The sequence below is a fragment of the Entelurus aequoreus genome, linkage group LG21 (genome assembly GCF_033978785.1).
Source record: "Entelurus aequoreus isolate RoL-2023_Sb linkage group LG21, RoL_Eaeq_v1.1, whole genome shotgun sequence".
Classification (NCBI taxonomy): domain Eukaryota; kingdom Metazoa; phylum Chordata; class Actinopteri; order Syngnathiformes; family Syngnathidae; genus Entelurus; species Entelurus aequoreus.
The window spans coordinates 36,095,800-36,121,182 of NC_084751.1; the positions used below are offsets into that span (position 1 = coordinate 36,095,800).

General features: G+C 39.7%; 2 protein-coding genes across 2 annotated transcripts in view; both read left to right on the top strand.

The window, feature by feature from the left end:
• LOC133638706 (annexin A1-like) overlaps window positions 1-11,935 on the top strand; it is a 15,294-nt gene extending 3,359 nt beyond the window's left edge. Inside the window, exons 4-12 of the mRNA XM_062031576.1 lie at window positions 419-513; window positions 4,248-4,361; window positions 4,580-4,670; window positions 6,855-6,991; window positions 8,447-8,540; window positions 8,852-8,947; window positions 11,283-11,341; window positions 11,431-11,553; window positions 11,625-11,935. Of these exons, the coding sequence (XP_061887560.1) occupies window positions 419-513; window positions 4,248-4,361; window positions 4,580-4,670; window positions 6,855-6,991; window positions 8,447-8,540; window positions 8,852-8,947; window positions 11,283-11,341; window positions 11,431-11,553; window positions 11,625-11,681 (866 nt within the window). The 3' untranslated portion in view covers window positions 11,682-11,935. The remainder of the gene's footprint in view (window positions 1-418; window positions 514-4,247; window positions 4,362-4,579; window positions 4,671-6,854; window positions 6,992-8,446; window positions 8,541-8,851; window positions 8,948-11,282; window positions 11,342-11,430; window positions 11,554-11,624) is intronic.
• A 3,706-nt stretch (window positions 11,936-15,641) lies between these two features.
• Window positions 15,642-25,383, top strand: part of slc30a5 (solute carrier family 30 member 5) — a 29,017-nt gene continuing 19,275 nt past the window's right edge. Inside the window, exons 1-8 of the mRNA XM_062031583.1 lie at window positions 15,642-16,131; window positions 16,264-16,386; window positions 19,720-19,786; window positions 19,888-19,973; window positions 21,991-22,078; window positions 24,848-24,935; window positions 25,008-25,084; window positions 25,149-25,319. Of these exons, the coding sequence (XP_061887567.1) occupies window positions 16,061-16,131; window positions 16,264-16,386; window positions 19,720-19,786; window positions 19,888-19,973; window positions 21,991-22,078; window positions 24,848-24,935; window positions 25,008-25,084; window positions 25,149-25,319 (771 nt within the window). The 5' untranslated portion in view covers window positions 15,642-16,060. The remainder of the gene's footprint in view (window positions 16,132-16,263; window positions 16,387-19,719; window positions 19,787-19,887; window positions 19,974-21,990; window positions 22,079-24,847; window positions 24,936-25,007; window positions 25,085-25,148; window positions 25,320-25,383) is intronic.

The window sequence follows — 25,383 nt, forward strand, 5'->3', positions numbered from 1 at the left end:
CCATGAATTGATTAACGTGGAGCCCGACTTAAACAAGTTGAAAAACTTGGTAACGGGTGTTACCATTTAGTGGTCAATTGTACGGAATATGTACTGTACTGTGCAATCTACTAATAAAGTTTCAAACAATCAATCAATGGTTCCTCAAGCAGAACAAAGTCCAAAGAGAGGGACTCTCAATGCATTTCATTGGGTTAAGTTAGAAAATATTCCTTTAACAATAGATTTAATATATATAATAAGAAATTATATGATTAAAGGGAAATGTTGTGGTTGGGAATCACTGATATAGGGATTCATTATTGCATGATGCCTTTGAGCTCATTGTTGATTTCCTAGATGTTGAGTTGTCATTAATAAAGTTTGAATAGATAGAAAAGTTGTTTTCTTCAAAGATTTTAATTTTCTGACACTTTAGGGGTAGACGAGGATGTGATCATTTCAGTCCTGGTCAAAAGAAACAATGAGCAGAGACAGAAGATAAAAGCTGTCTATGAGGCTTCCACTGGAGAGGTGAGTCTTTATCTACAGTACACTTGTCGACAGTTTCAACATTCACTTTCACTGTCATTTAATGAATGACAAGACGTTGCATATGGAATTTCACCACAAACATATTCCAAGCCAGTTTCTGCTCCATCACTGATAATATAATGGCAATTACTAAAACTCTGACATTGTGTTGCGCAGTGTTAGTGTTGGTCTTATAAGGCAGTCTGAAAAGTTTTCAAATGTATGTTTTTTATTGACATAAAATTGTTACTTTGCACAAAAAAGTATTTACCCTATTTTCCGGACTATAAGGCGCACTTAAAATCATTTTTTCCCCTCAAAACTCGACAGTGCACTTTATAACCTGGTGCGCCTAATGTACAGAATAATTCTGGTTTTGCTTACTGACCTCGAAGCAATTTTATTGGGTACATGGTGTAATGATAAGTGTGACCAGTAGATGGCAGTCAAACATAAGAGATACGTGTAGACTGCAATATGATGGCAATATGATTAAAGTAAACAACATCAACATTTAAATGTTCCATTGAAAATATAGAACATTACACACGGCGCTCAAAAATCTATCAAAATGTTTTAGCACGACTTTGGTAAGCTATGAAGCCGCACCGCTTGATGTGCTTCAACATTATTATTATGGTGTGTGTATAAGTTAAGAGATACTGTATTATCTGGCGTTTTGTTTTGCAATATTATGCAAAAGCAACTTTTCTTACCTTCTGGTACCTGCTGATCTGTATTTGAGATCTGCATAAATCCTGGAAAATTGCGCGCATCTGGCTTTGTAGTCCGTGCCGATGGCGTAGTCGATAAGCTCCTTCTTTTTGTCTATCTTCTTGTTATGGGACATTCATCCTCCCATGTTGCCATTTCTAATACAAAGTAGTGTAGAGTTCTTACTTATATTTGTCAGTAAACTCGCCATGAAAGCACTAAAACATACCGGTGTAGTAAGTTTACATTATTCACCCAAGGAACTTTAGCTATTAGAGAGTTCCGGTCGGACGGTTTTTCGCGGGACATTTCCATTTTTTTTGTTTCCGGATGAGGAGATGCTGCTCCGTTATTGATTTAAGTAAAGTCTGAATGTCATTAAAACAGTTAGCTCCATCTTTTGACACTTCTTCCACTCCCGTCCTTGCGCGCTACACCGCTACAACAAAGATGACGGAGAGAAGACGCTGTCGAAGGTGAGCCACGTAAATAAGACCGCCCACAAAACGGCGCATCCTGAAGAGACTGTCAGAAAGCGGCTTGAAGATGATCTGTAAAACATAATCTATGCAACATTTTGACCAAAGAACCACCATCACATGTTATGTAGACCACAAGGAAGTGTTTTACATTTAGAAAAATAAATAAATGACTGTTTTGATGCGCCCTATAATCCGGTGCCCCTTATATATAAAAAAAGATAAAAAATAGACCATTAATCGGCAGTGCACCTTATAATCCGGTTAAAGTTATAGTACCAATGATTGTCACACACACACTAAGTGTGGTGAAATTCGTCCTCTGCATTTGACCCATCCCCTTGTTTACACCCTAGGAGGTGAGGGGAGCAGTGAGCCGCAGCAGTGGCCACGCCCGGGAAACATTTTTGGTGATTTAACCCCCAATTCCAACCCTTGATGCCGAGTGCCAAGCAGGGAGGTAATGGGTCCCATTTTTATAGTCTTTGGTATGACTCGGCCGAGGTTTGAACTCACAACCTACCGATCTCAGGGCGGACACTCTAACCACTAGGCCACTGAGTAGGTGCGCCCTATGGTCCACAAAATACGGTATTCATCCAGAATTCATTTTAGTTAAAAACGTCCATCAAATGAAATTCGAGTTTGATTTAAAAAGCATAGAAATTGTTTCACATGAAAAAACATTTTGGAAGGTGGGGCTGCAATTAAAATACTGCTTAGGGTCGCAATTTAGTCAGGAGGGCCCCAAATTAGAAGAGTAGATTGAGTGTCCGCCCTGAGATCAGTAGGTTGTGAATTCAAACCCCGGCTGAGTCATACCAAAGACTATAAAAATGGGACCAATTACCTCCCTGCTTGGCATTCAGCATCAAGGGTTGGAATTGGGGGTTAAATCACCAAAATGATTCCTGAGCGTGGCCACCGCTGCTGCTCACTGCTCCCCTTACCTCCCAGGGGGTGGAACAAGGGGATGGGTCAAATGCAGAGGGTAATTTCACCACTATCAGTGGTACTTTAACTTTAACTTAACTTAATACACTGACTTGTCCTGTCAGTCAGTGTTTGATTGGAAAGTTTGAATGACGAAAATATTGTTACTCAGCCTTTAGGACATCACACAGTTAAATATTTCTCAAAAAGCATGAATTAACCAGAAACGACAAGCTTAATCATGGATAATGAAGGATGGATGTGATGTAAAAAGACACATAGGTCTAACATAAGGGTGGGATTATGCTACAGAAGTTGGTACCAATCTGTGGCAAGTAAACACAGAACCAGTATCACACCAATACATGTGCTTTTTACGAGAAACAAATTCAAGATCATTGAAGAATTTTGCTGCTAACTTTTCATCTTAATTGAATTATGAGTTTACCAGCTCCGCTGCTGTGCACATGTAGATACTGTACGTAGACGCGCACACAGCAGCTTGGATTGATGCCTAATATTAGCAGAGTTAAAACCGCCCAATTAGCAGTCAACTAATGCAAGTGGAAGGACTGAATTTTGTAACAAATTACTACAATTTGTGTTTTATCTTTAACAGATGTGTGTTTTACCTGCTACATGGCTTGTCTGTGTACATTAATCCATAGTTTTTGTTTTTAGTACTTACCGTATTTTTCGGAGTATAAGTCGCATTTTTGGGGGAAATGTATTTGATAAAACCCAACACCAAGAATAGACATTTGAAAGGCAATTTTAAATAAATAAAGAATAGTGAACAACAGGCTGAATAAGTGTACGTTATACGACGCATAAATAACCAACTGAGAACGTGCCTGGTATGTTAACGTAACATATTATGGTAAGAGTAATTCAAAATAACTATAACATATAGAACATGCTATACGTTTACCAAACAATCTGTCACTCCTAATCGCTAAATCCCATGAAATCTTATACGTCTAGTCTCTTACGTGAATGAGCTAAATAATATTATTTGATATTTTACGGTAATGTGTTAATAATTTCACACATAAGTCGCTCCTGAGTATAAGTCACACCCCCGGCCAAACTATGAAAAAAAACTGCGACTTATAGTCGGAAAAATACGGTACTAATAATTGTATTTTTCTTAAAGCACATACCAGGAGTGGTAACCATAGATCATGAAGCATTTAATATAATGTTAATAAAGCTTTGTATTTTATTCTAACCTAATCCTTGATTATGGCAGACTATATGTAATATGGAAAATTGTAAATGGTTCTTTGAGTGCAACAAGAAAAGTCCAATATGTTTAATGCCCTTTAACTTATATTTTAACCTTCTAAAATTGTTCTTTAGTGCAATAGGAAACATATGTTTGTTGTATTGTAAGAGTTTCTGTTCAAATAAAGCCAATATGAAAATTTTTTGTAGTTGCCTTTTATACGAAAAGTATCGATATACATTCTGGTACCGGTACCAAATTATTGGTATCGGGAAAACCTTATTCCCTCGTTATCAATACTATTAATACCGTGCTGCTTCTGTGTGCCTTGATTGTGTGGTCTTGATTGACTCTAAAGTCAACACTTGGATGTGTTGCAGTCACTGAGTCGAGCTCTGAAGTCTGCTCTCAGGTCAGATTTGGAGGACATGTCTTTGGCCTTGTTGATGACTCCAGCACACTTTGATGCATTTTTGCTCAGAAAAGCAACAAAGGTATTTAGCAGTATTTTACCAGCCTCCTATTATTAGTAATTTTATCAGCCTCTTTGTTTCTTTTGTGTCCAGCAAAAATACCCTTATATTTATGTACTTTCAAAATGGGCCAGAATTATTTTTATTTTTTTGGTAAACAAGAGCATCATTGATATTACCATGTGATCATATGTTTACCTTCAAATACAAATATATCATATTTCACTTTATTGCAACAGAGACTAGGCACGGATGAAGATGTCCTAGTGGAAGTTCTGGCAACGAGGTCAAATGAACAGATTCGGGATCTTAAGAAGGCCTTTAAAGCAGGTTGGACATTTAAAAACACTTAAAGGAGCCATATGTAATAATGTGGCCGGAAATGGTACTACAATCACGGTCAAAATTCTGTAGTCCCCTCCCTCTCTCCCTGACGGAGGTTGCCAGATACGCAGCCGAATCCAGCTCGATCGACTGGGCTACTACAAGGAACTTCAAACTTCCACTGCCTCTTACTAGGGGTTGAGGTACTGGGACCGTAATAGCTGAAAAGACAAGCGTTTTGTCAAGAACAAATCTCTAACCAACACATTTTAACACAGAAATTAGGCTATTTTCAGGTAGAAGTATGTCATGCCTGCGTACAATATCACAACAAATGGTAATCATATGGTTATTGTCAGTGCTATCAGAAAACAAAGACTAAAACCAACTACAACCAACGCTAGCAATGGTTATACAGGTGAAAATAAGTAGAGCATGCTTTGCAGCCTAATGTACGTCAAAAACTAAAGACAGGCTACTGGAATGAGGAATTATTTTATCATGTGATTTGGCTATCTCCATACATTTCACATTGCCATGATGACAGCCGTGCTAATGTTGGAACCCATTTCCTCAGCGTATCAGCATATTGAGAACGAAATAGGCACCGACACTAGCCATATCCACATAGGTTCTATTTGTCGGAAATATATTTAGCCCTGTCAGTTTGAATACACATCGACATACACGCTAACGGGATCTGAGCCGAGGATGTCGTTGTGGCTAGTGCAGCCCTTTGAGACACTTATGATTAAGGGCTATATAAGTAAACTTTGATTGATATTTCCCCCGTTAGTCTATATGTCGATGTGTCATTGACCGGGCTAGCATGCGAAGCATTACACAAGGAGCAAAGCACCATCACACTAAGCATTCGTTGCACGAACATACTACCGTATTTTTCAGAGTATAAGTCGCACCGGCCGAAAATGCATAATAAAGAAGGTAAAAAACATATATAAGTCGCACTGGAGTATAAGTCGCATTTTTTGGGGAAATGTATTAGATAAAAGATCGGTAGGTTGTGAGTTCAAACCCCGGCCGGGTCATACCAAAGACTATAAAAATGGGACCCATTACCTCCCTGCTTGGCACTCAGCATCAAGGGTTGGAATTGGGGGTTAAATCACCAAAAATGATTCCCGGGCGCGGCTACGCTGCTGCCCACTGCTCCCCTCACCTCCCAGGGGGTGATCAAGGGGATGGGTCAAATGCAGAGGACAAATTTCACCACACCTAGTGTGTGTGTGACAATCATTGGTACTTTAACTTTAACTTAACTAAAACCCAACACCAAGAATAGACATTTGAAAGGCAATTTAAAATAAATAAAGAATAGTGAACAACAGGCTGAATAAGTGTACGTTATATGAGGCATAAATAACCAACTGAGAACGTGCCTGGTATGTTAACGTAACATATTATGGTAAGAGTCATTTAAATAACTATAACATATAGAACATGCTATACGTTTACCAAACAATCTGTCACTCCTAATCGCTAAATCCCATGAAATCTTATACGTCTAGTCTCTTACGTGAATGAGCTAAATAATATTATTTGATATTTTACGGTAATGGGTTAATAATTTCACACATAAGTCGCTCCTGAGTATAAGTCGCACTCCCGGCCAAACTATGAAAAAAACTGTGACTTATAGTCCGAAAAATACGATAGCTTTGTTAGACAAGATCATAGACTGTATTGGACAATATAGTTTACATACAAAATGTCCATTTCCATTTATTACAAGTAATAAGAAAACAACAATGCCGTACTTACCTATCAAGGAGGAACATAGCCAGTTTGGCGTCAGATGATAAAATCTTCTCCGCCTTCAATCATCTCCAGCTTTCAAAGGCATCCCCAATACAAATACTTGTTTTATTCCTGGCTTTGTCATGAATAAGTTGAGTATCGTAGCAACGCCTTTTAGATTTACTAAAGTCTTACATGTTTAGTAACTTTACCAGTGGCAATAGCCAGACACAGAGGGTGGTGCGTAACTGGCAACCTGGATGTGACACACTCACAGACTTTCTTATTGGTCAAACAATAAAGGGCGGGACATCGAAATGACAGTTTACTAGTCTCTATGTGACATTTTCTTTGGTGTGTAGAGAGTTGTATCTCTCTTTCCTCAAAGACTGCAGTCATGCTTGACTTCACACTATTGATATGTTCTCTCAGACTACAATAAAGACCTGGAGGACGTTATCAAGGACGAAACCAAAGGTGATTTTACCACCGCTCTTCTGGCCATGTTGAGAGCAGACAAAGATGAAAACACAAAAGTGGACATGGATAAAGCCCACGAGGATGCAGAGGTAATTTGTGTAGAATGAAATGTGTTCTCTGAATATTGACTCTAATTGAAGAAAATACCAAGGGTGCTCAATACTATTTAAACTGACAGAAATCAGATGAAAAACGTGGAACATAGAGCGCGCCAAAATCTAGAGAAGAAAAAGTTGAATAATAAATAGATGAATTTTGGTGTAGAAAACTTGAGATGTCCGATAATATCGGCCTGCCGATATTATCGGCCGATAAATGCTTTAAAATGTAATATCGGAAATTATCGGTATCAACCTCCCGATTTTCCCGGGAGACTCCCGAATTTCAGTGCCCCTCCCGAAAATCTCCCGGGGCAACCATTCTCCCGATTTCCACCCGGACAACAATATTGGGGGCCTGCCTTAAAGGCAATGCCTTTAGCGTCCTCTACAACCTGTCGTCACGTCCCCTTTTCCTCCATTCAAACAGCGGGCCGGCCAAGTCACATAATATATGCGGATTCTACACACACATAAGTGAATGCAAGGCATACTTGATCAACAGCCATACAGGTCACACTGAGGGTGGGCCGTATAAACAACTTTTAACACTGTTACAAATATGCGCCACACTGTGAACCCACACCAAACAAGAATGACAAGCACATTTCGGGAGAACATCCGCACTGTTACACAACATAAACACAACAAAACAAATACCCAGAACCTCTTGCAGCACTAACTCTTCCAGGACGCTACAATATACACCCCCCGCTACCACCAACCCCCCCGCCCCCATCTCCCGAATTCGGAGGTCTCAAGGTTGGCAAGTATGCTCTAGTGTACTCTGGACTGAAGCTGTGTGCCTTCATTGTTCTTGTAGCTGTTTATTGAGGCATGTTTAAAATAATAAAAAAATAATGCATTTTGTGAAAGTCAAAGTATAGTATTTCCCATAGTTGTAGTGGGTATTAGGATTATCTCAGGGAGAGCATGTCCCAAATTCCAAGCTGCTGTTTTGAGGCATGTTAAAAAAAAAAAAGCACTTTGTGACTTCAATAATAAATATGGCAGTGCCATGTTGGCACTTTATTCCATAACTGGAGTTGAAGTTGTTCTCTTATTTTGGAAAACCTTGTTTTTGATTGATTGATTGAAACTTGTATTAGTAGATTGCACAGTACAGTACATATTCCGTACAATTGACCACTAAATGTAACACCCGAATAAGTTTTTCAACTTGATAAGTCGGGGTCCACGTTAATCAATTCATGGTAAAGTTACATTGTTTAATGCATCCAGCGGGGCATCACAACAAAATTAGGCATAATAATGTGTTAATTCCACGACTGTATGTATCGGTTGATATCGGAATCGGTAATTAAGAGTTGGACAATATCGGAATATCGGCAAAAAAGCCATTATCGGACATCCCTATAGAAAACCATATGTGTGAACGCTTTGGAGCATTCACACAATTATGACTTTTATGTTGTGCTCCTGCAGAGTCTTTTTGAAGCTGGTGAGAACACAAAAGGGGTCGAGGTCTCTGCTTTCATCGACATTCTGACCACACGCAGCGGACCACAACTCTCTAAAAGTACGTGAGTGACTGAAAACACAGTCAGTGTCTCTTGTTGTTTGACTCAGCAGCCCAGGGCAGGTAAAACCACACCCATCTCGAGGAACAGGTGGAACATGCCATGGAACTGACGCATAACACAATAATAATGTGCAGTGTCCCTCCAAGGTTTCTCATTGTCATCCCATTGGGTTGAGTTTTTCCTTGCCCTGATGTGGGATCTGAGCCGAGGATGTCGTTGTGGCTTGTGCAGCCCTTTGAGACACCCGTGATTTAGGGCTATATAAGTAAACATTGATTGATTGATTGTTTCCTGTGTATTTATTTAGCATTCCAAAGGTACGCATGTGTCAGTGACATGACGTTACCTAAAGCCCTGAACGTCGAGCTGAGAGGAGACATTGAAGATTGTCTCATTGACATTGGTGAGCATCAACACACCTTGGTTTTTTTTCTCGCTGAATTTGGAGGGAAAACAACAGTTGAAAACTGGGCTGCCAAAGTTACACAGATACTAACGAGTTAACGCAAATTTTCTTTTAAAGCCACAAGTGGAAACAAACACAGAACAGACATAAACAAAGAAAATAGAACACCTAATGACAAGATTAGCCACATTTTTAAAATGGACATTTTTTGACAAGTGACCCCAAGATGCAGAGAAAGCAGGCGACGTGCAAAGTAAAAAGGTAATCATGCACACAATGATGATCCAGCCCTGTTCAAAGGAAAGGGTCAGGCATAAGAAGGAACCTGATTGGCAACCAGGCACAGGTGTGTCCTGATTAAACAAGAATTTAGCAACTTAAGTTTAGTATTTCCATACGGCAAACATTTGTTGATGAAAAGCTGGTTAGCTACAACGCTACTCATAAATTCGTTCGCCTGCTCGCTGATTGTAAACTGTGGAATGGATTTACGGAACTGAGGCGCGTCTTATTGATTTAGACAATCTATAGTTCTGGGAATCCGTTCCAAAGTTTGCAGCCAGCTACCTGAGCATGGAAGCACCCTTGGATTAATGAAATCATTTCAGCAAACATTAAAACACAGGCATGGTGCATGTTATCAGAAACCTCTGCAGGTTGGAATCGGACTACAAAACCCAAAACCAGTGAAGTTGGCACGTTGTGTAATTCGTAAATAAAAACAGACTACAATGATTTGCAAATCCTATTAAATTTATATTGAATTGAATAGACTGCAAAGACAAGTAATTTAATGTTCGAACGGAGAAAAGTTTTTTTGCAAATAATCATTAACTTAGAATTTAATGGCTGCAACACATTGCAAAAAAGTTTGCACAGGGGCATTTTTACCACTGTGTTACATGGCCTTTCCTTTTAACAACACTCAGTCAACGTTTGGGAACAGAGGACACCAATTTTTGAAGCTTTTCAGGTGGAATTCTTTCCCATTCTTGCTTGATGTACAGCAAGTAGTTCAACAGTCTGGGGTCTCCATTGTGGTATTTTAGGCTTCATAATGCGCAACACATTTTCAACGGAAGACAGGTCTAAACTACAGGCAGGCCAGTCTAGTACCCGCACTCTTTTACTATGAAGCCACGCTGTTGTAACACGTGGCTTGGCATTGTCTTGCTGAAATAAGCAGGGGCGTCCATGATGACGTTGCTTGGATGGCAACATGTTGCTCCAAAACCTGTATGTACCTTTCAGCATTAATGGCGCCTTCACAGATGTGTAAGTTACCCATGTTTTGGGCACTAATACACCCCCATACCATCACAGATGCTGGCTTTTCAACTTTGCACCTAGAACAACCAGATGGTTCTTTTCCTCTTTGTTCCGGAGGACACGACGTCCACAGTTTCCAAAAACAATTTGAAATGTGGACTCGTCAGACCACAGAACACTTTTCCACTTTGCAACAGTCCATCTTAGATGAGCTCAGACCCAGCGAAGCCGGCGGCGTTTCTGAGTGTTGTTGATAAATGGCTTTCTCTTTGCATAGTAGAGTTTTAACTTGCACTTACAGATGTAGCAACAAACTGTAGTTATTGACAGTGGTTTTCTGAAATGTTCCTGAGCCCATGTGGTGATATCCTTTACACACTGATGTCGGTTTTTGATGTAGTACTGCCTGAGGGATCCAAGGTCACGGGCATTCAATGTTGGTTTTCGGCCTTTCTCCAGATTCTCTGAACCTTTTGATGATATTACGGACCATAGATGGTGAAATCCCTAAATTCCTTGCAATAGCTCATTGAGAAATGTTGTTCTTAAACTGTTGGACAATTTGCTCACGCATTTGTTCACAAAGTGGTGACCCTCGCCCCGTCCTTGTTTGGGAATGACTGAGCATTTAAAGGAAGCTGCTTTTATACCCAATCATGACAATCTCCTGTTCCCAATTAGCCCGTTCACCTTGTGGAATGTTCCAAATAAGTGTTTGATGAGCATTCCTCAACTTTCTCAGTCTTTCTTGCCACTTGTGCCAGCTTTTTTGAAACATATTGCAGGCATCAAATTCCAAATGAGCTAATATTTGCAAAAAAACCCCAACATTTTCCAGTTCGAACGTTAAGTATCTGGTCTTTGCAGTCTATTCAATTGAATATAGGTTGAAAAGGATTTGCAAATCATTGTATTCTGTTTTTATTTACGATTTACACATATTCCTGATCCGGATACTGGATTGGATTGGCCCCATCTATTAAGCAGCGGTTTTAGATATAGGTCACATATTTGTGATTTTATGATGTAAAACTACAATATGTTGTGATTCTTCTCCATCAAGTAAAATGTGCATGGAGCACACCTGCATTCTTCGCTGAGAAGCTCCATCGTGCTATGGAGGTACATTACGTAGAACGCATATAAACATTAGTGGTGTGTGTGGTTCTATTAATATGAATGATGAATAAATGAACATTGTGTTCTATCAGCGTCACGGCACATGTGAAGATACGCTGATCAGGGTGCTGGTGAGCCGCTCTGAAATCGACTTGAAGAAGATCTTAGAAGAGTACAGAGCCATGTATGACAGAACACTGCAGGAGGACATACTGGTAACGTTTCAATAATCAAATCATTCTAGAAGTAATTGTAGCAGGCGTGTAAATACTCATATGTTTTGCAGAAAGACACCAAAAATCATTTTGAGAACATCCTGCTTGGACTGTGTGGACCTCACTGAGGAACATCAAACGAGCGGGTGCCGCGTCGTTAAATGACATCATGGAATTCAGCAATTGTTATTAATATACAGAAACAATATTAGAGGCTGCATAATTTCAACACAATGTTCACATTACATTTAACACAAGGCCAAACATAAAAAGAATGAACATGATAGTTTTTTCAAAGTCATCATTGTGTACAGTATGATGCATCAGTCCATATATTATTGACAAAAAAATTGTCTCCTGAATAAAAACATTTATGTCGATGACTTCATTCCTTCTTCCAACTATAATTCTGATCTAACCAATCTAAATCACAGACTAGAGCTGACCAATCTAAGTCCAGGACTAGATCTAACAAATCTAAGTCGGATACTAGATCTGACCAATCTAAGTCTAAGACTACATCTGACCGATCTAACTCATACACCACACCTGACCAATCTAAGTCATAGACTATATCTAACCATAGACCAGATCTGACCGATCTAAGTCATAGACTAGATCTGTTAATCTAAGTCTAAGACTAGATCTGACCAATTTAAGTCATAGACTAGATCTGACCAATATAAGTCTAAGACTAGATCTAACCAAATCGAAGTCATACACCAGATCTGACCAATATAAGTCTTAAACTACATCTGACCAATCTAAGTCTAAGACTAGATCAGACCAATCTAAGTCATAGACTACATATGACCGATATAAGTCATAGACTCGATCTGACTAATCTAAGTCTAAGACTAGATCTAACCAGTCTAAGACAAGATTTTACCAATCTAAGTCATAGACTAAACCTGACCAATCTAAGACTACATCTGACCAGTATAAATCGGAGACCAGATTTGACCAATCTATGTCTAAATCTTCATCTGACCAATCTAAGTCTAAGACTAGATCCGACCAATGTAAATCATAGACTAAATCTGACCAATCTAAGACTACATCTGACCAATATAAATCGGAGACTAAATCTGACCAATCTAATTCTAAGACTAGATCTAACCAATCTAAGTGTAAATCTACATCTGACCAATCTAAGTCTAAAACTAGATCTGACCAATCTAAGTCATAGACTACATATGACCGATATAAGTCATAGACTCGATCTGACTAATCTAAGTCTAAGATTAGATCTAACCAGTCTAAGACTAGATTTGACCAATCTAAGTCATAGACTAAACCTGACCAATCTAAGACTACATCTGACCAATATAAATCGGAGACTAAATATGACCAATATAAGTCGGAGACCAGATTTGACCAATTTATGTCTAAATCTTCATCTGACCAATCTAAGTCTAAGACTAGATCTGACCAATCTAAATCATAGACTAAATCTGACCAATCTAAGACTACATCTGACCAATATAAATCGGAAACTAAATCTGACCAATCTAATTCTAAGACTAGGTCTAACCAATCTAAGTCTAAATCTACATCTGACCAATCTAAGTATATGACTAGATCTGACCAATCTAAATCATAGACTAAATCAGACCAATCTAAGACTAGCTCGGATCAATCTAAGTCTAAGTCTAGGGATGATCAATCTAAGTCTAAGACTAGATCAGACCAATCTAAGTCATAGACTACATATGACCGATATAAGTCATACACTCGATCTGACTAATCTAAGTCTAAGACTAGATCTAACCAGTCTAAGACAAGATTTTACCAATCTAAGTCATAGACTAAACCTGACCAATCTAAGACTACATCTGACCAATATAAATCGGAGACCAGATTTGACCAATCTATGTCTAAATCTTCATCTGACCAATCTAAGTCTAAGACTAAATCCGACCAATAGACTAAATTTGACCAATCTAAGACTACATCTGACCAATATAAATCGGAGATTAAATCTGACCAATCTAATTCTAAGACTAGATCTAACCAATCTAAGTCTAAATCTACATCTGACCAATCTAAGTCTAAACTAGATCTGACCAATCTAAGTCATAGACTACATATGACCGATATAAGTCAGACTCGATCTGACTAATCTAAGTCTAAGACTAGATCTAACCAGTCTAAGACTAGATTTGACCAATCTAAGTCATAGACTAAACCTGACCAATCTAAGACCAATATAAATCGGAGACTAAATATGACCAATATAAGTCGGAGACCAGATTTGACCAATTTATGTCTAAATCTTCATCTGACCAATCTAAGTCTAAGACTAGATCTGACCAATCTAAATCATAGACTAAATCTGACCAATCTAATTCTAAGACTAGATCTAACCAATCTAAGTCTAAATCTACATCTGACCAATCTAAGTATATGACTAGATCTGACCAATCTAAATCATAGACTAAATCTGACCAATCTAAGTATATGACTAGATCTGACCAATCTAAATCATAGACTAAATCTGACCAATCTAAGACTAGCTCGGATCAATCTAAGTCTAAGTCTAGAGATGATCAATCTAAGTCTAAGACTAGATCTGACCAATCTAAGTCTATGAGCAGGAACTGATGAATCCGACTTGAGAGGCAAAACGTCTTCTAAGACAAACTCAACAGGGCAGTTGTGAATTAGTCTGTAGTGAAAACAAAAGTGCAACTACATTTTAGCCGGGAGACATAGTCTTCCCCTTGGCCTCCTGCCGGTCGGACGTGCCCCAAACACCTCCCTAGGGAGGCTTTCGGGTGGCATCCTGAGCAGATGCCCGAACCACCTCATCTGGCTTCTCTCGATGTGGAGGAGCAGCGGCTTTACTCTGAGCTCCTCCCTGATGACAGAGCTTCTCACCCTATCTCTAAGGGAGAGACCCGCCACCCGGCGGAGGAAACTCATTTCGGCCGCTTGTACCCGTGATCTTGTCCTTTCGGTCATAACCCAAAGCTCATGACCATAGGTGAGGATGGGAACATAGATCGACCGGTAAATTGAGAGCTTTTCTCCACCACAACGGATTGATACAGCGTCCGCATTACTGAAGACGCAGCACCGGTCCGCCTGTCGATCTCACGATCCACTCCTCCCCCACTCGTGAGCAAGACTCCTAGAACTCCTCCACTTGGGGCAAGATCTCCTCCCCAACTTGGAGATGGCACTCCACCCTTTTCCGGGCGAGAACCATGGACTTGGACTTGGAGGTGCTGATTCTCATCCCAGTCGCTTCACATTCGGCTGCGAACCGATCCAGTGAGAGCTGAAGATCCTGGCCAGATAAAGCCATCAGGACCACATCATCTGCAAAAAACAGAGACCTAATCCTGCAGCCACCAATCCGGATACCCTCAACGCCTTGACTGCGCCTAGAAATTCTGTCCATAAAAGTTATGAACAGTATCGGTGACAAAGGGCAGCCTTGGCGGAGTCCAACCTTCACTGGAAACGGGTCCGACTTACTGCCGGACCAAGCTCTGACACTGATCATACAGGGAGCGGACCGCCACAATCAGACAGTCCGATACCCCATACTCTCTGAGCACTCCCCACAGGACTTCCCGGGGGACACGGTCGAATGCCTTCTCCAAGTCCACAAAGCACATGTAGACTGGTTGGGCAAACTCCCATGCACCTTCAAGGACCCTGCTGAGAGTATAGAGCTGGTCTACCGTTCCACGACCAAGACGAAAACCACACTGTTCCTCCTGGATCCGAGGTTCGACTATCCGGCATAGCCTCCTCTCCAGTACACCTGAATAGACCTTACCGGGAAGGCTGAGGAGTGTGATCCCACGATAGTTGGAACACACCCTCCGGTTCCCCTTCTTAAAAAGAGGAACAGTGTTAGTAAAATAACATACCACCTACTGTATCATCATCATTAGTAAAAAAAAACTGGTGCATTTAAAATGATGAAACAAATACAATTTATTCTTACAACTTAATAAGCTTACAACTTAAGTGATCAATGTCAAAATGTATATTAATAAAGTAGGTTCTGTAGTTCACACCCCCGGACAGTAGATGGCAGTATGCGTCTTTGAAGTGATGGTTGCTGCCCGCCTTTAAACCTAAGAAAAAGAAAAACAGTGACGTGGATTGTTTATCTTGTCCGGAAGTGTTCTCCGCTCGGTCCTTTTGAAAGGATTTTGTTCTATTCAATTTCATATTACTCGCTCGGCATGCTGTTTATTTATCTTAAACAGTTGTAGGACGTAATAGACGATTTGGAAAAAAGCGTCAAGGTGTTAAGAGTGGATAAAAAACAGCAACTAGAGTCAAGCCAGATGGTTAGCTAGCGTGTTAGCTCGTTGCTAAGCTCCACAGCTATAAGGCTTCTTTATAGGTTTATGTGCCCTCCAAGATAGTACTAAAAGACAATTATGAAAGTATTTTAACGACAAACATCTACTGTAAACAAGTTACAGGTCACGTTGATATTGTAGATAGCAGTAATGGTATAAAGCGTACTTGGGAAGGTAAAATGGATGAGAAATACAGCAGCAATGTTCTCTCTGGGAGTAAACTGGGAATGGTTGAAGTTCCTAATTCTAGGTACAGTATTTGTCCTTATAAACTCACTTTGTTTTATTCATTCGATCATGTGGCATGATTTGAAGTAATCAAGTCCCTGATTTGTTTTTATTATATTTGAAGGTCATACTTGAATGTTGTTTTCATCTGCAGGTTAACCAGGTACATCGTTTTGCTGGTTGTCTCCAAAATCCTCAAGGCCCTGGGAATATTTGAATCATATGACATCCTTAAAGTGGTTCACATTGTACAGTTTATCTTCATATTGAAGTTAGGGTGAGTATTACTAGTTGAAAGTTCAATTAATTAAAATGACCGTGGGGAGTGCTCAGAGAGTATGGGGTATCGGACTGTCTGATTGTGGCTGTCCGCTCCCTGTAGGATCAGTGTCATTGACTAGATCTGACCAATCTAAGTCACAGACTAGATCTGACCAATCTAAGTCACAGACTAGATCTGACCAATCTAAGTCACAGACTAGATCTGACCAATCTAAGTCACAGACTAGATCTGACCAATCTAAGTCTCAAGACTAGATCTAACCAATCTTAGTCTCAAGACTAGATCTAACCAATCTCAGTCTCAAGACTAGATATAACAATCTCAGTCTTAAGACTAGATCTAACCAATCTTAGTCTTAAGACTAGATCTAACCAATCTAAGTCATAGACCAGATCTGACCAATCTAAGTATAAAACTACATCTGACCAATCTAAGTCTAAGACTAGATCTGACCAATCTAAGTCATAGACTAAATCTGACCAATCTAAGACTAGATCTGATCAATCTAAATCTAAGACTAGATCTGATCAATCTAAGTCTAAGACTAGAGCTAAGCAATCTATGTCATAGACCAGAGCTGACCAATCTCAGTCTAAATCTACATCTGACCAATCTAAGTCTAAGACTAGACCTGACCAATCCAATTCATAGACTAGATATGACCGATATAAGTCATAGCCTCGATCTGACCAATCTAAGTCTAAGACTAGATCTGACCAATCTAAGTCATAGACTAAATCTGACCAATCTAAGTCATAGATTAAATCTGACCAATCTAAGACTAAATCTGACCAATCTAATTGTAAGACTAGATCTAATCAATCTAAGTCGGAGACCAGATCTGACCAATCTAAGTCTAAATCTACATCTGACCAATCTAAGTCATAGACTAGATCTGATAATCAAATTCTAAGGCTAAATCTAACCAGTCTAAGTCCAAGACTAGATCTGACCAATTTAAGTAATAGACTAGATCTGACCAATCTAAGTCTAAAACTACATCTGACCAATCTAAGACTAGCTCTGACCAATCTAAGTCACAGACTAGATCTGACCAATCTAAGTCTCAAGACTAGATCTAACCAATCTTAGTCTCAAGACTAGATCTAACCAATCTCAGTCTCAAGACTAGATATAACAATCTCAGTCTTAAGACTAGATCTAACCAATCTTAGTCTTAAGACTAGATCTAACCAATCTAAGTCTTAAGACTAGATCTAACCAATCTAAGTCATAGACCAGATCTAACCAATCTAAGTATAAAACTACATCTGACCAATTTAAGTCTAAGACTAGATCTGACCAATCTAAGTCATAGACTAAATCTGACCAATCTAAGACTAGATCTGATCAATCTAAATCTAAGACTAGATCTGATCAATCTAAGTCTAAGACTAGAGTTAAGCAATCTATGTCATAGACCAGAGCTGACCAATCTCAGTCTAAATCTACATCTGACCAATCTAAGTCTAAGACTAGACCTGACCAATCCAACTCATAGACTAGATATGACCGATATAAGTCATAGCCTCGATCTGACCAATCTAAGTCTAAGACTAGATCTGACCAATCTAAGTAATAGACTAAATCTGACCAATCTAAGACTAAATCTGACCAATCTAATTGTAAGACTAGATCTAATCAATCTAAGTCGGAGACCAGATCTGACCAATCTAAGTCTAAATCTACATCTGACCAATCTAAGTCATAGACTAGATCTGATAATCAAATTCTAAGGCTAAATCTAACCAGTCTAAGTCCAAGACTAGATCTGACCAATTTAAGTAATAGACTAGATCTGACCAATCTAAGTCTAAAACTACATCTGACCAATCTAAGACTAGCTCTGACCAATCTAAGGCATAGACTAAATCTGACTAATCTAAGACTAAATCTGACCAATATAAGTCTGAGACTAAAGCTGACAAATATAAGTCGGAGACTAAGTCTGACCAATTCTATTTTAAGACTAGATCTAACCAATTTAAATCGGAGACCGGATCTGACCAATCTAAGTTTAAATCTACATCTGACCAATCTAAGTCTAAGACTACATGTGACCAATCTAAGTCTAAAACTAGATCTGACCAATCTAAGTCTAAAACTAAATCTGACCAATCTAAGTCAGACTAAATCTTGGTCCGCATTGCCGGCAGTAAGTTGGAGCTGTTTCCAGTGAGGGTTGGACTCCGCCAAGGCTGCCCTTTGTCACCGATTCTGTTCATAACTTTTATGGACAGAATTTCTAGGTGCAGTCAGGGTGTTGGGGGATCCGGTTTGGTGGCTGCAGGATTGGGTCTTGCATATTGCACAGGATGTGGTCCTGATGGCTTCATCTGGCCAGGATCTTCAGCTCTCACTGGATCGGTTCGCAGCCGAGTGTGAAGCGACTGGGATGAGAATCAGCACCTCCAAGTCCGAGTCCATGGTTCTCACCCGGAAAAGGGTGGAGTGCCATCTCCGGGTTGGAGAAGAGATCTTGCCCCATGTGGAGGAGTTCAAGTACCTCGGAGTCTTGTTCACGAGTGAGAGAAGAGTGGATCGTGAGATCGACAGGCGGATCGGTGCGGCCGTTGTATCAATCCGTTGTGGTGAAGAAGGAGCCGAGGCGGAAGGCAAAGCTCTCAATTTACCGGTCGATCTACGTTCCCATCCTCACCTATGGTCATGAGCTTTGGGTTATGACCGAAAGGACAAGATCACGCCGGGTGGCGGGACTCTCCCTTTGAGATAGGGTGAGAATTTCTGTCATCCGGGGGGAGCTCAAAGTAAAGCCGCTGCTCCTCTCCACATCGAGAAGAACCAGATGAGGTGGTTCGGGCATCTGGTCAGGATGCCACCCGAACGCCTCCTTAGGAAGGTGTTTAGGGCACGTCCGACCGGTAGGAGGCCACGGGGAAGACCCAGGACACGTTGGGAAGACTATGTCTCCCGGCTGGCCTGGGAACGCCTCGGGATCCCCCGGGAGGAGCTGGGCGAAGTGGCTGGGGAGAGGGAAGTCTGGGCTTCCCTGCTTAGGCTGCTGCCCCGGCGACCCGACCTCGGATAAGCGGAGGAAAATGGATGGATGGATGGACACTTAATGTTTATAGTGTACTTGAGACATGATGTCTCTTCTTCTTCGCTGCCTCACAGTCCAAAACTATCCATTGTCCCTTGGAAATGGTCCAGTCTTCGAGATTAGAATCTAGTTTTGGTTTGGAGGCAACATTCTTGCATGTTGTCAATCATACTGGAAGTGTCTGTTAGAATGTTCATTTACTCTTCAGTCAATGACTAAAGACAAACAATGACTGTGTGTTGAAATGTATCTGCTATTATTCCTAGGTCTGCTGTTGTTCTACTTTTCTTTCAAAAACCCTTTTCTTCTGGAAAAGTAATCTCAAAAAGACAGGTAGGTTGGCTTTTTCATTTGTGTTAGATTACGCCTTCCTTTTTTCCACATGTCGTGCCATGATGGTTAACTTATTTCTTTGAAATGTTTTGTCTTTCCAGTGGATAAAGTTACTAAAGCATGCTGTTTTCAGCTGCATCATATCCCTGCTGGGCTTTTTTGGTCTGACTCTCTGTGGACCACTGAGGTAAATGTTACATGTCTTCATACATATAAACCAGGCTTTAGAGAAAATGTGTTATCTTATTTATTGATTGTCCATGCTCTTGTTCAGAAGCCCTTAAAGGCCTACTGAAATGAATTTTTTTTATTCAAACGGGGATAGCAGATCCATTCTATGTCATACTTGATCATTTCGCGATATTGCCATATTTTTGCTGAAAGGATTTAGTAGAGAACATTGACGATAAAGTTCGCAACTTTTGGTCGCTGATAAAAAAAGCCTTGCCTGTACCGGAAGTAGCGTGACGTCACAGGTTGAAAGGCTCCTCACATTTCCCCATTGTTTACACCAGCAGCGAGAGCGATTCGGACCGAGAAAGCGACGATTACCCCATTAATTTGAGCCAGGATGAAAGATTCGTGGATGAGGAACGTGAGAGTGAAGGACTAGAGTGCAGTGCAGGACGCATCTTTTTTCACTCTGACCGTAACTTAGGTACAAGTTACAAGCTGGCTCATTGGATTCCACACTCTCTCCTTTTTCTATTGTGGATCACGGATTTGTATTTTAAACCACCTCGGATACTACATCCTCTTGAAAATGAGAGTCGAGAACGCGAAATGGACATTCACAGAGACTATTATCTCCACGACAATACATCGGCGAAGCACTTTAGCTACGGAGCTAACGTGATAGCATCGGGCTTAACTGCAGATAGAAACAAAAGAAATAAACCCCTGACTGGAAGGATAGACAGAAAATCAACAATTCTATTAAACCATGTACCTATAAATACACGGTTAATGCTTTCCAGCCTGGCGAAGCTTAACAATGCTGTTGCTAACGACGCCATTGAAGCTAACTTAGCAACGGGACCTCACAGAGCTATGCTAAAAACATTAGCTATCCACCTAAGCCAGCCAGCCCTCATCTGCTCATCAACACCCGTGCTCACCTGCGTTCCAGCGATCGACGGAGCGGCGAAGGACTTCACCCGATCATCTGTGCGGTCGGCGGCTAGCGTCGGATAGCGCGTCTGCTATCCAAGTCAAAGTCCTCCTGGTTGTGTTGCTACAGCCAGCCGCTAATACACCGATCCCACCTACAACTTTCTTCTTTGCAGTCTTCATTGTTCATTAAACAAATTGCAAAAGATTCACCAACACAGATGTCCAGAATACTGTGGAATTTTGCGATGGAAACCGAGCTTTTTGTATTGGATACACTGTGTCCGAATACTTCCGTTTCAACGATTGACGTCACGCGCATTCGTCATCATACATAGACGTTTTCAACCGGAAGTTTAGCGGGAAATTTAAAATTGCACTTTACAAGTTAACCCGGCCGTATTGGCATGTGTTGCAATGTTAAGATTTCATCATTGATATATAAACTATCAGACTACGTGGTCGGTAGTAGTGGGTTTCAGTAGGCCTTTAAAGGGGCCATTTTATCATTTTTTTTTCTGCATTTAAAACACTTACTTTTGGTCCACATAACATTTAATATTGGTTCTTTGGTCAAAAATGTGTATCGATTGTTCTACAGACTGTTTTAAGGCTGCTTTCTTATTTACTGGTTCACGAATAGCGTCTTCTACCCGTCATTCATGTTGTAATTTATAAGTAAGATATAAGTTAGAACTGTAAGCTACTTTGTATTGGAAATGGTAACAGTGGAGGATGCATGTGCATTTACGAGCCAGAGGATAGAGAAAAAGAGGGAGTTTATTGACTTCAATGGTGGACTGGGGCAAAACACTTTCGGTAAATTTATACCATATATGGATAATCCGCTGACAACAATGAGAACAACTAATGGGGCAAATTCCAATCATTAGCAGAAATATATAAAGGAAGGCAAGGTTGGTTTTTTTATACATATCTCCGCCATGCATCCATTATTTTGTTTAAAATTATTTGGGACTTATGCAGATCCCAAATACACATAAGCAGGTACCAACAATAGGTAGGAAAAGTTGGTTTTGCATAATAGCGCCCCTTTAAATGTGTCTCTAAGATCTGTTGGGTTTCTTTTACAGGGCGTTATTACTTTTTGAGCACAGTGACGTGGTGGTGATCGCACTCCTCTGCGTCCTTTTTACCAGCTCAGGAGGAGGACCATCCAAGGTAAAGAGTCAGCATTTACAGATTGTGCTGCAACAGCCATTTTTGGGGAAGTGTTGGCGACATTTAGCTTACATAATGCATAAGACTGTGTAGGGCTGGACGATTACGGCAAACATAATAGTCACGATTATTTTGATTGATATTGAAAACCTGTGTGAAGTTGGCCTCCCTTGTCATTGCAAATATTAAAAATAGCCCTGCCATTCATTTGTGTTACATTTGTATAGGTTTTTGCGGTAACATTTTTTGTTTGTGCCGTTACGGTTTTGAATTTATTCTAAAATAAATGTTCTGACTGGTTTCGTCATCCAGGCCAGCCCCATTACGTTGTCAAAATAAAACCAAACATGTCCCAAAGATTTGTGCTACAGTCGTGCTGCACATTTCTGGTCTAATTATTATAGTTTTTATGTTATTAGTGTTTTATTATTCATAACCAGCCCTCTAACCTTGTCAAAATATTCCGAAATGTTGTCCAATTCGTTTGTGCTAAGTCTGTGCTGGAAAATGTTTGTTGTCTATTACAGTTTTTATGTTATGGGGCTGGTTATTAATAATAACACATTATTAACATTAAAACTATAAAATGTTAATAACATAAAACTGTAATGGTCAATCAAAAATGTTTGCTGCACACACGAATGGGACAACTTTGGTGATGTTTTGACAAGGTGGGGGGGCCGGTTACGAATCATAAAAAGTTAATAACATAAAAACTATAATAGTTAGACAAAAAATGTTGGCTGGATGATGTCACTAGTCAGTCAAATTTATTTTAGAATAACTTAAAGAGTCTTGTTCACGAGTGAAGGAAGAGTAAAAAAACAAAAAACCGTAACGGCACAAACTAAAATTTTTACAGCACAAACCACCACAAACGTGCTGTAACACAAACAAATAGCAGTGTTATTTTAATTTTTGCAGTGATAAGGGGAGCCAACATCACACAGGTATATATTGCAATCATAATTAATAAACACAATTGTTCATTGATTTGTAAACATTAGTATTTATTCAACGACCCAAACACAACAATAAATATAACTTAAAAGAACAATGGGAAATAAATTAGTAACGAATAAATATGTATTTGATTGACGATATCCTCCCGTCTTAACAAACGGCTAAGCTCAAATGCTGACATGAAAACAAGAGACATTAATGTCTTTCCCAATTAAGGATCGACATACCCCAATTTAAACTTATATAAACACATTGCTGTCTGAGCTAAGATATTCAATTGTGCACTTTGAACTTACAAGCTGTTCTCTCTCAGACATAGTCATCATTCTATACTCAGAAGAAAAGAGACAGAGGTGGTTTTACGGTGCGTTGAAGGACCGCTGAATAGAGTAGGATGCCATAACGCCTGGCAAAAATAATAAACAATAGATTTGATTTATTACGTACTTTTCATTTAAACTAAATCTTAAAGTGCTATAGTACAAAGTATAATTTAAAACAATACAAACTTAGCCATTAAAACAGATAACAGACTAAAACACATAACAGACCAAAACACTGTAGGTGAAGCATAAGAAATACAAATAGGCAAAATAGTGGGTATCAAGTTCTTTGGGACTTTTCTTCGCCCGCACTTGAAAAGACTGAGAAGATTGTAGAGGACGCTTTATCAGCTCAACTCCAGTAGATTTTGTTCTTTATTTTACACCACATCTATTACATGAGCTTTTCAGGATAGGTTGATAAACTAAAAAGGGATAGCATCAAACACTATGAGCAGTAACCATTCAATGCTTAGTAAATAACTATCTATATAGTATTTACATCCAACTGTATCTTAGCACCAACAATGGTAATTATTGTACATACCAGTGGTCTCTCTGGTCTTCTCTCATTACAATATCATTCCTGTAGTTCTGTCCATTGCATCCACATCAAATGCCTTCTTTATACCTTATGCGTGTCACATGGTATCAATAATTAAACACATCAAACAGTCAAACTTTGCATCATGCCATAAAGAAAAAATATATAATCATCATCAGAGTATCCGAGTTTTGATAAAGTACTTTTTGAGCACATAGAACATTGCAGCGATAATAATAAAAATTTTGGTCACGATAAACGTGATTTGAAATTTTCATATGGTTACTTATTCCTACAAAACACAAATGTTCACTTCTTCAGGAGCATATCTAATAAAATGAATGATAAATGATGAATGAATGAATGACTATTGACTTTATCAGTAATAAATGCAGTTATTATTAGAGGTGGGGAAATAATAAATGTTTAGATGCATCACAATTTGGACAAGGGCGATTATAGAATCGATTAGTAAACGTCAGCAATCGATAATTTATTATTTATTGTAAATAAAGTACGGTAATGCAGACCACCTCACCGAGAGATCCGACTAGCTCCTTTACTATTGGGCACTTAAGTTCCAGTTTTGCACACCATTTTCATTAATTTATGAATGTGGGAATTAATTTAACTGTTTTTTATTCCAAATTAATTGGGTTTTTTTAAGTTGCAAGTGATAAACGCTTATTTAGTGAAACGAAAAGAAATGTAAAACTGCATCAATACACATAAATTAAAGATGCATCAATAATCTATTTTTAATCAAATCGTAGCTCCTGAATCGTTATCGAATCATGAGGTGGCCAAAGATTCCCACCTCTAGTTATTATTATGATGTATTTGATGTGCATGATGCACTATGCTGGAAATGTCTTCATGGTTCATATTTGCTGCTAACATAACTTGAAAACATTAATGACAAATTAATTTGTCTTCCAGACCAGAGGCGCAGCTCTCTTCATCATCGCAGTGATCTGCCTACTCCTCTTCGATAATGATGATCTCATGGCCAAGATGGCAGAGCATCGTATCCTTCACGACTTGATGATCAGTGATGACTCTATTATGGTTATGTGTGAGCCTTGACTCCTGTCATCAGCCGAGGGGCATCACGACAGTGCGCTAACTCACTTCCTCTACACCGGCATCGCATTTTTAGGGGTCGCAGATCACAAAGTAAGTTTGGCGTTATTGAAACAAGCTTAGTTACTTTTGTAAACTCATCAATTCTTCTCATCAGGGTGGTGTTGTGCTGCTGGTGGTGTCTCTGTGCCTGAAGGTGGGTTTCCACACAGCCTCCAGGAAGCTCTCAGTGGAACTTGGAGGATCCAAGCGCCTGTTTGCTCTGGACAACCTGGTGTCTGCTGTGGTGCTGCTGCCCTGGGTCATAGTGCTGTCAGTCACCACTGAAGTAAGTGCAGAGAATGAAGCACTTTGACACGAGGAATTGAAATCACAAACACAATGAGCAGTTT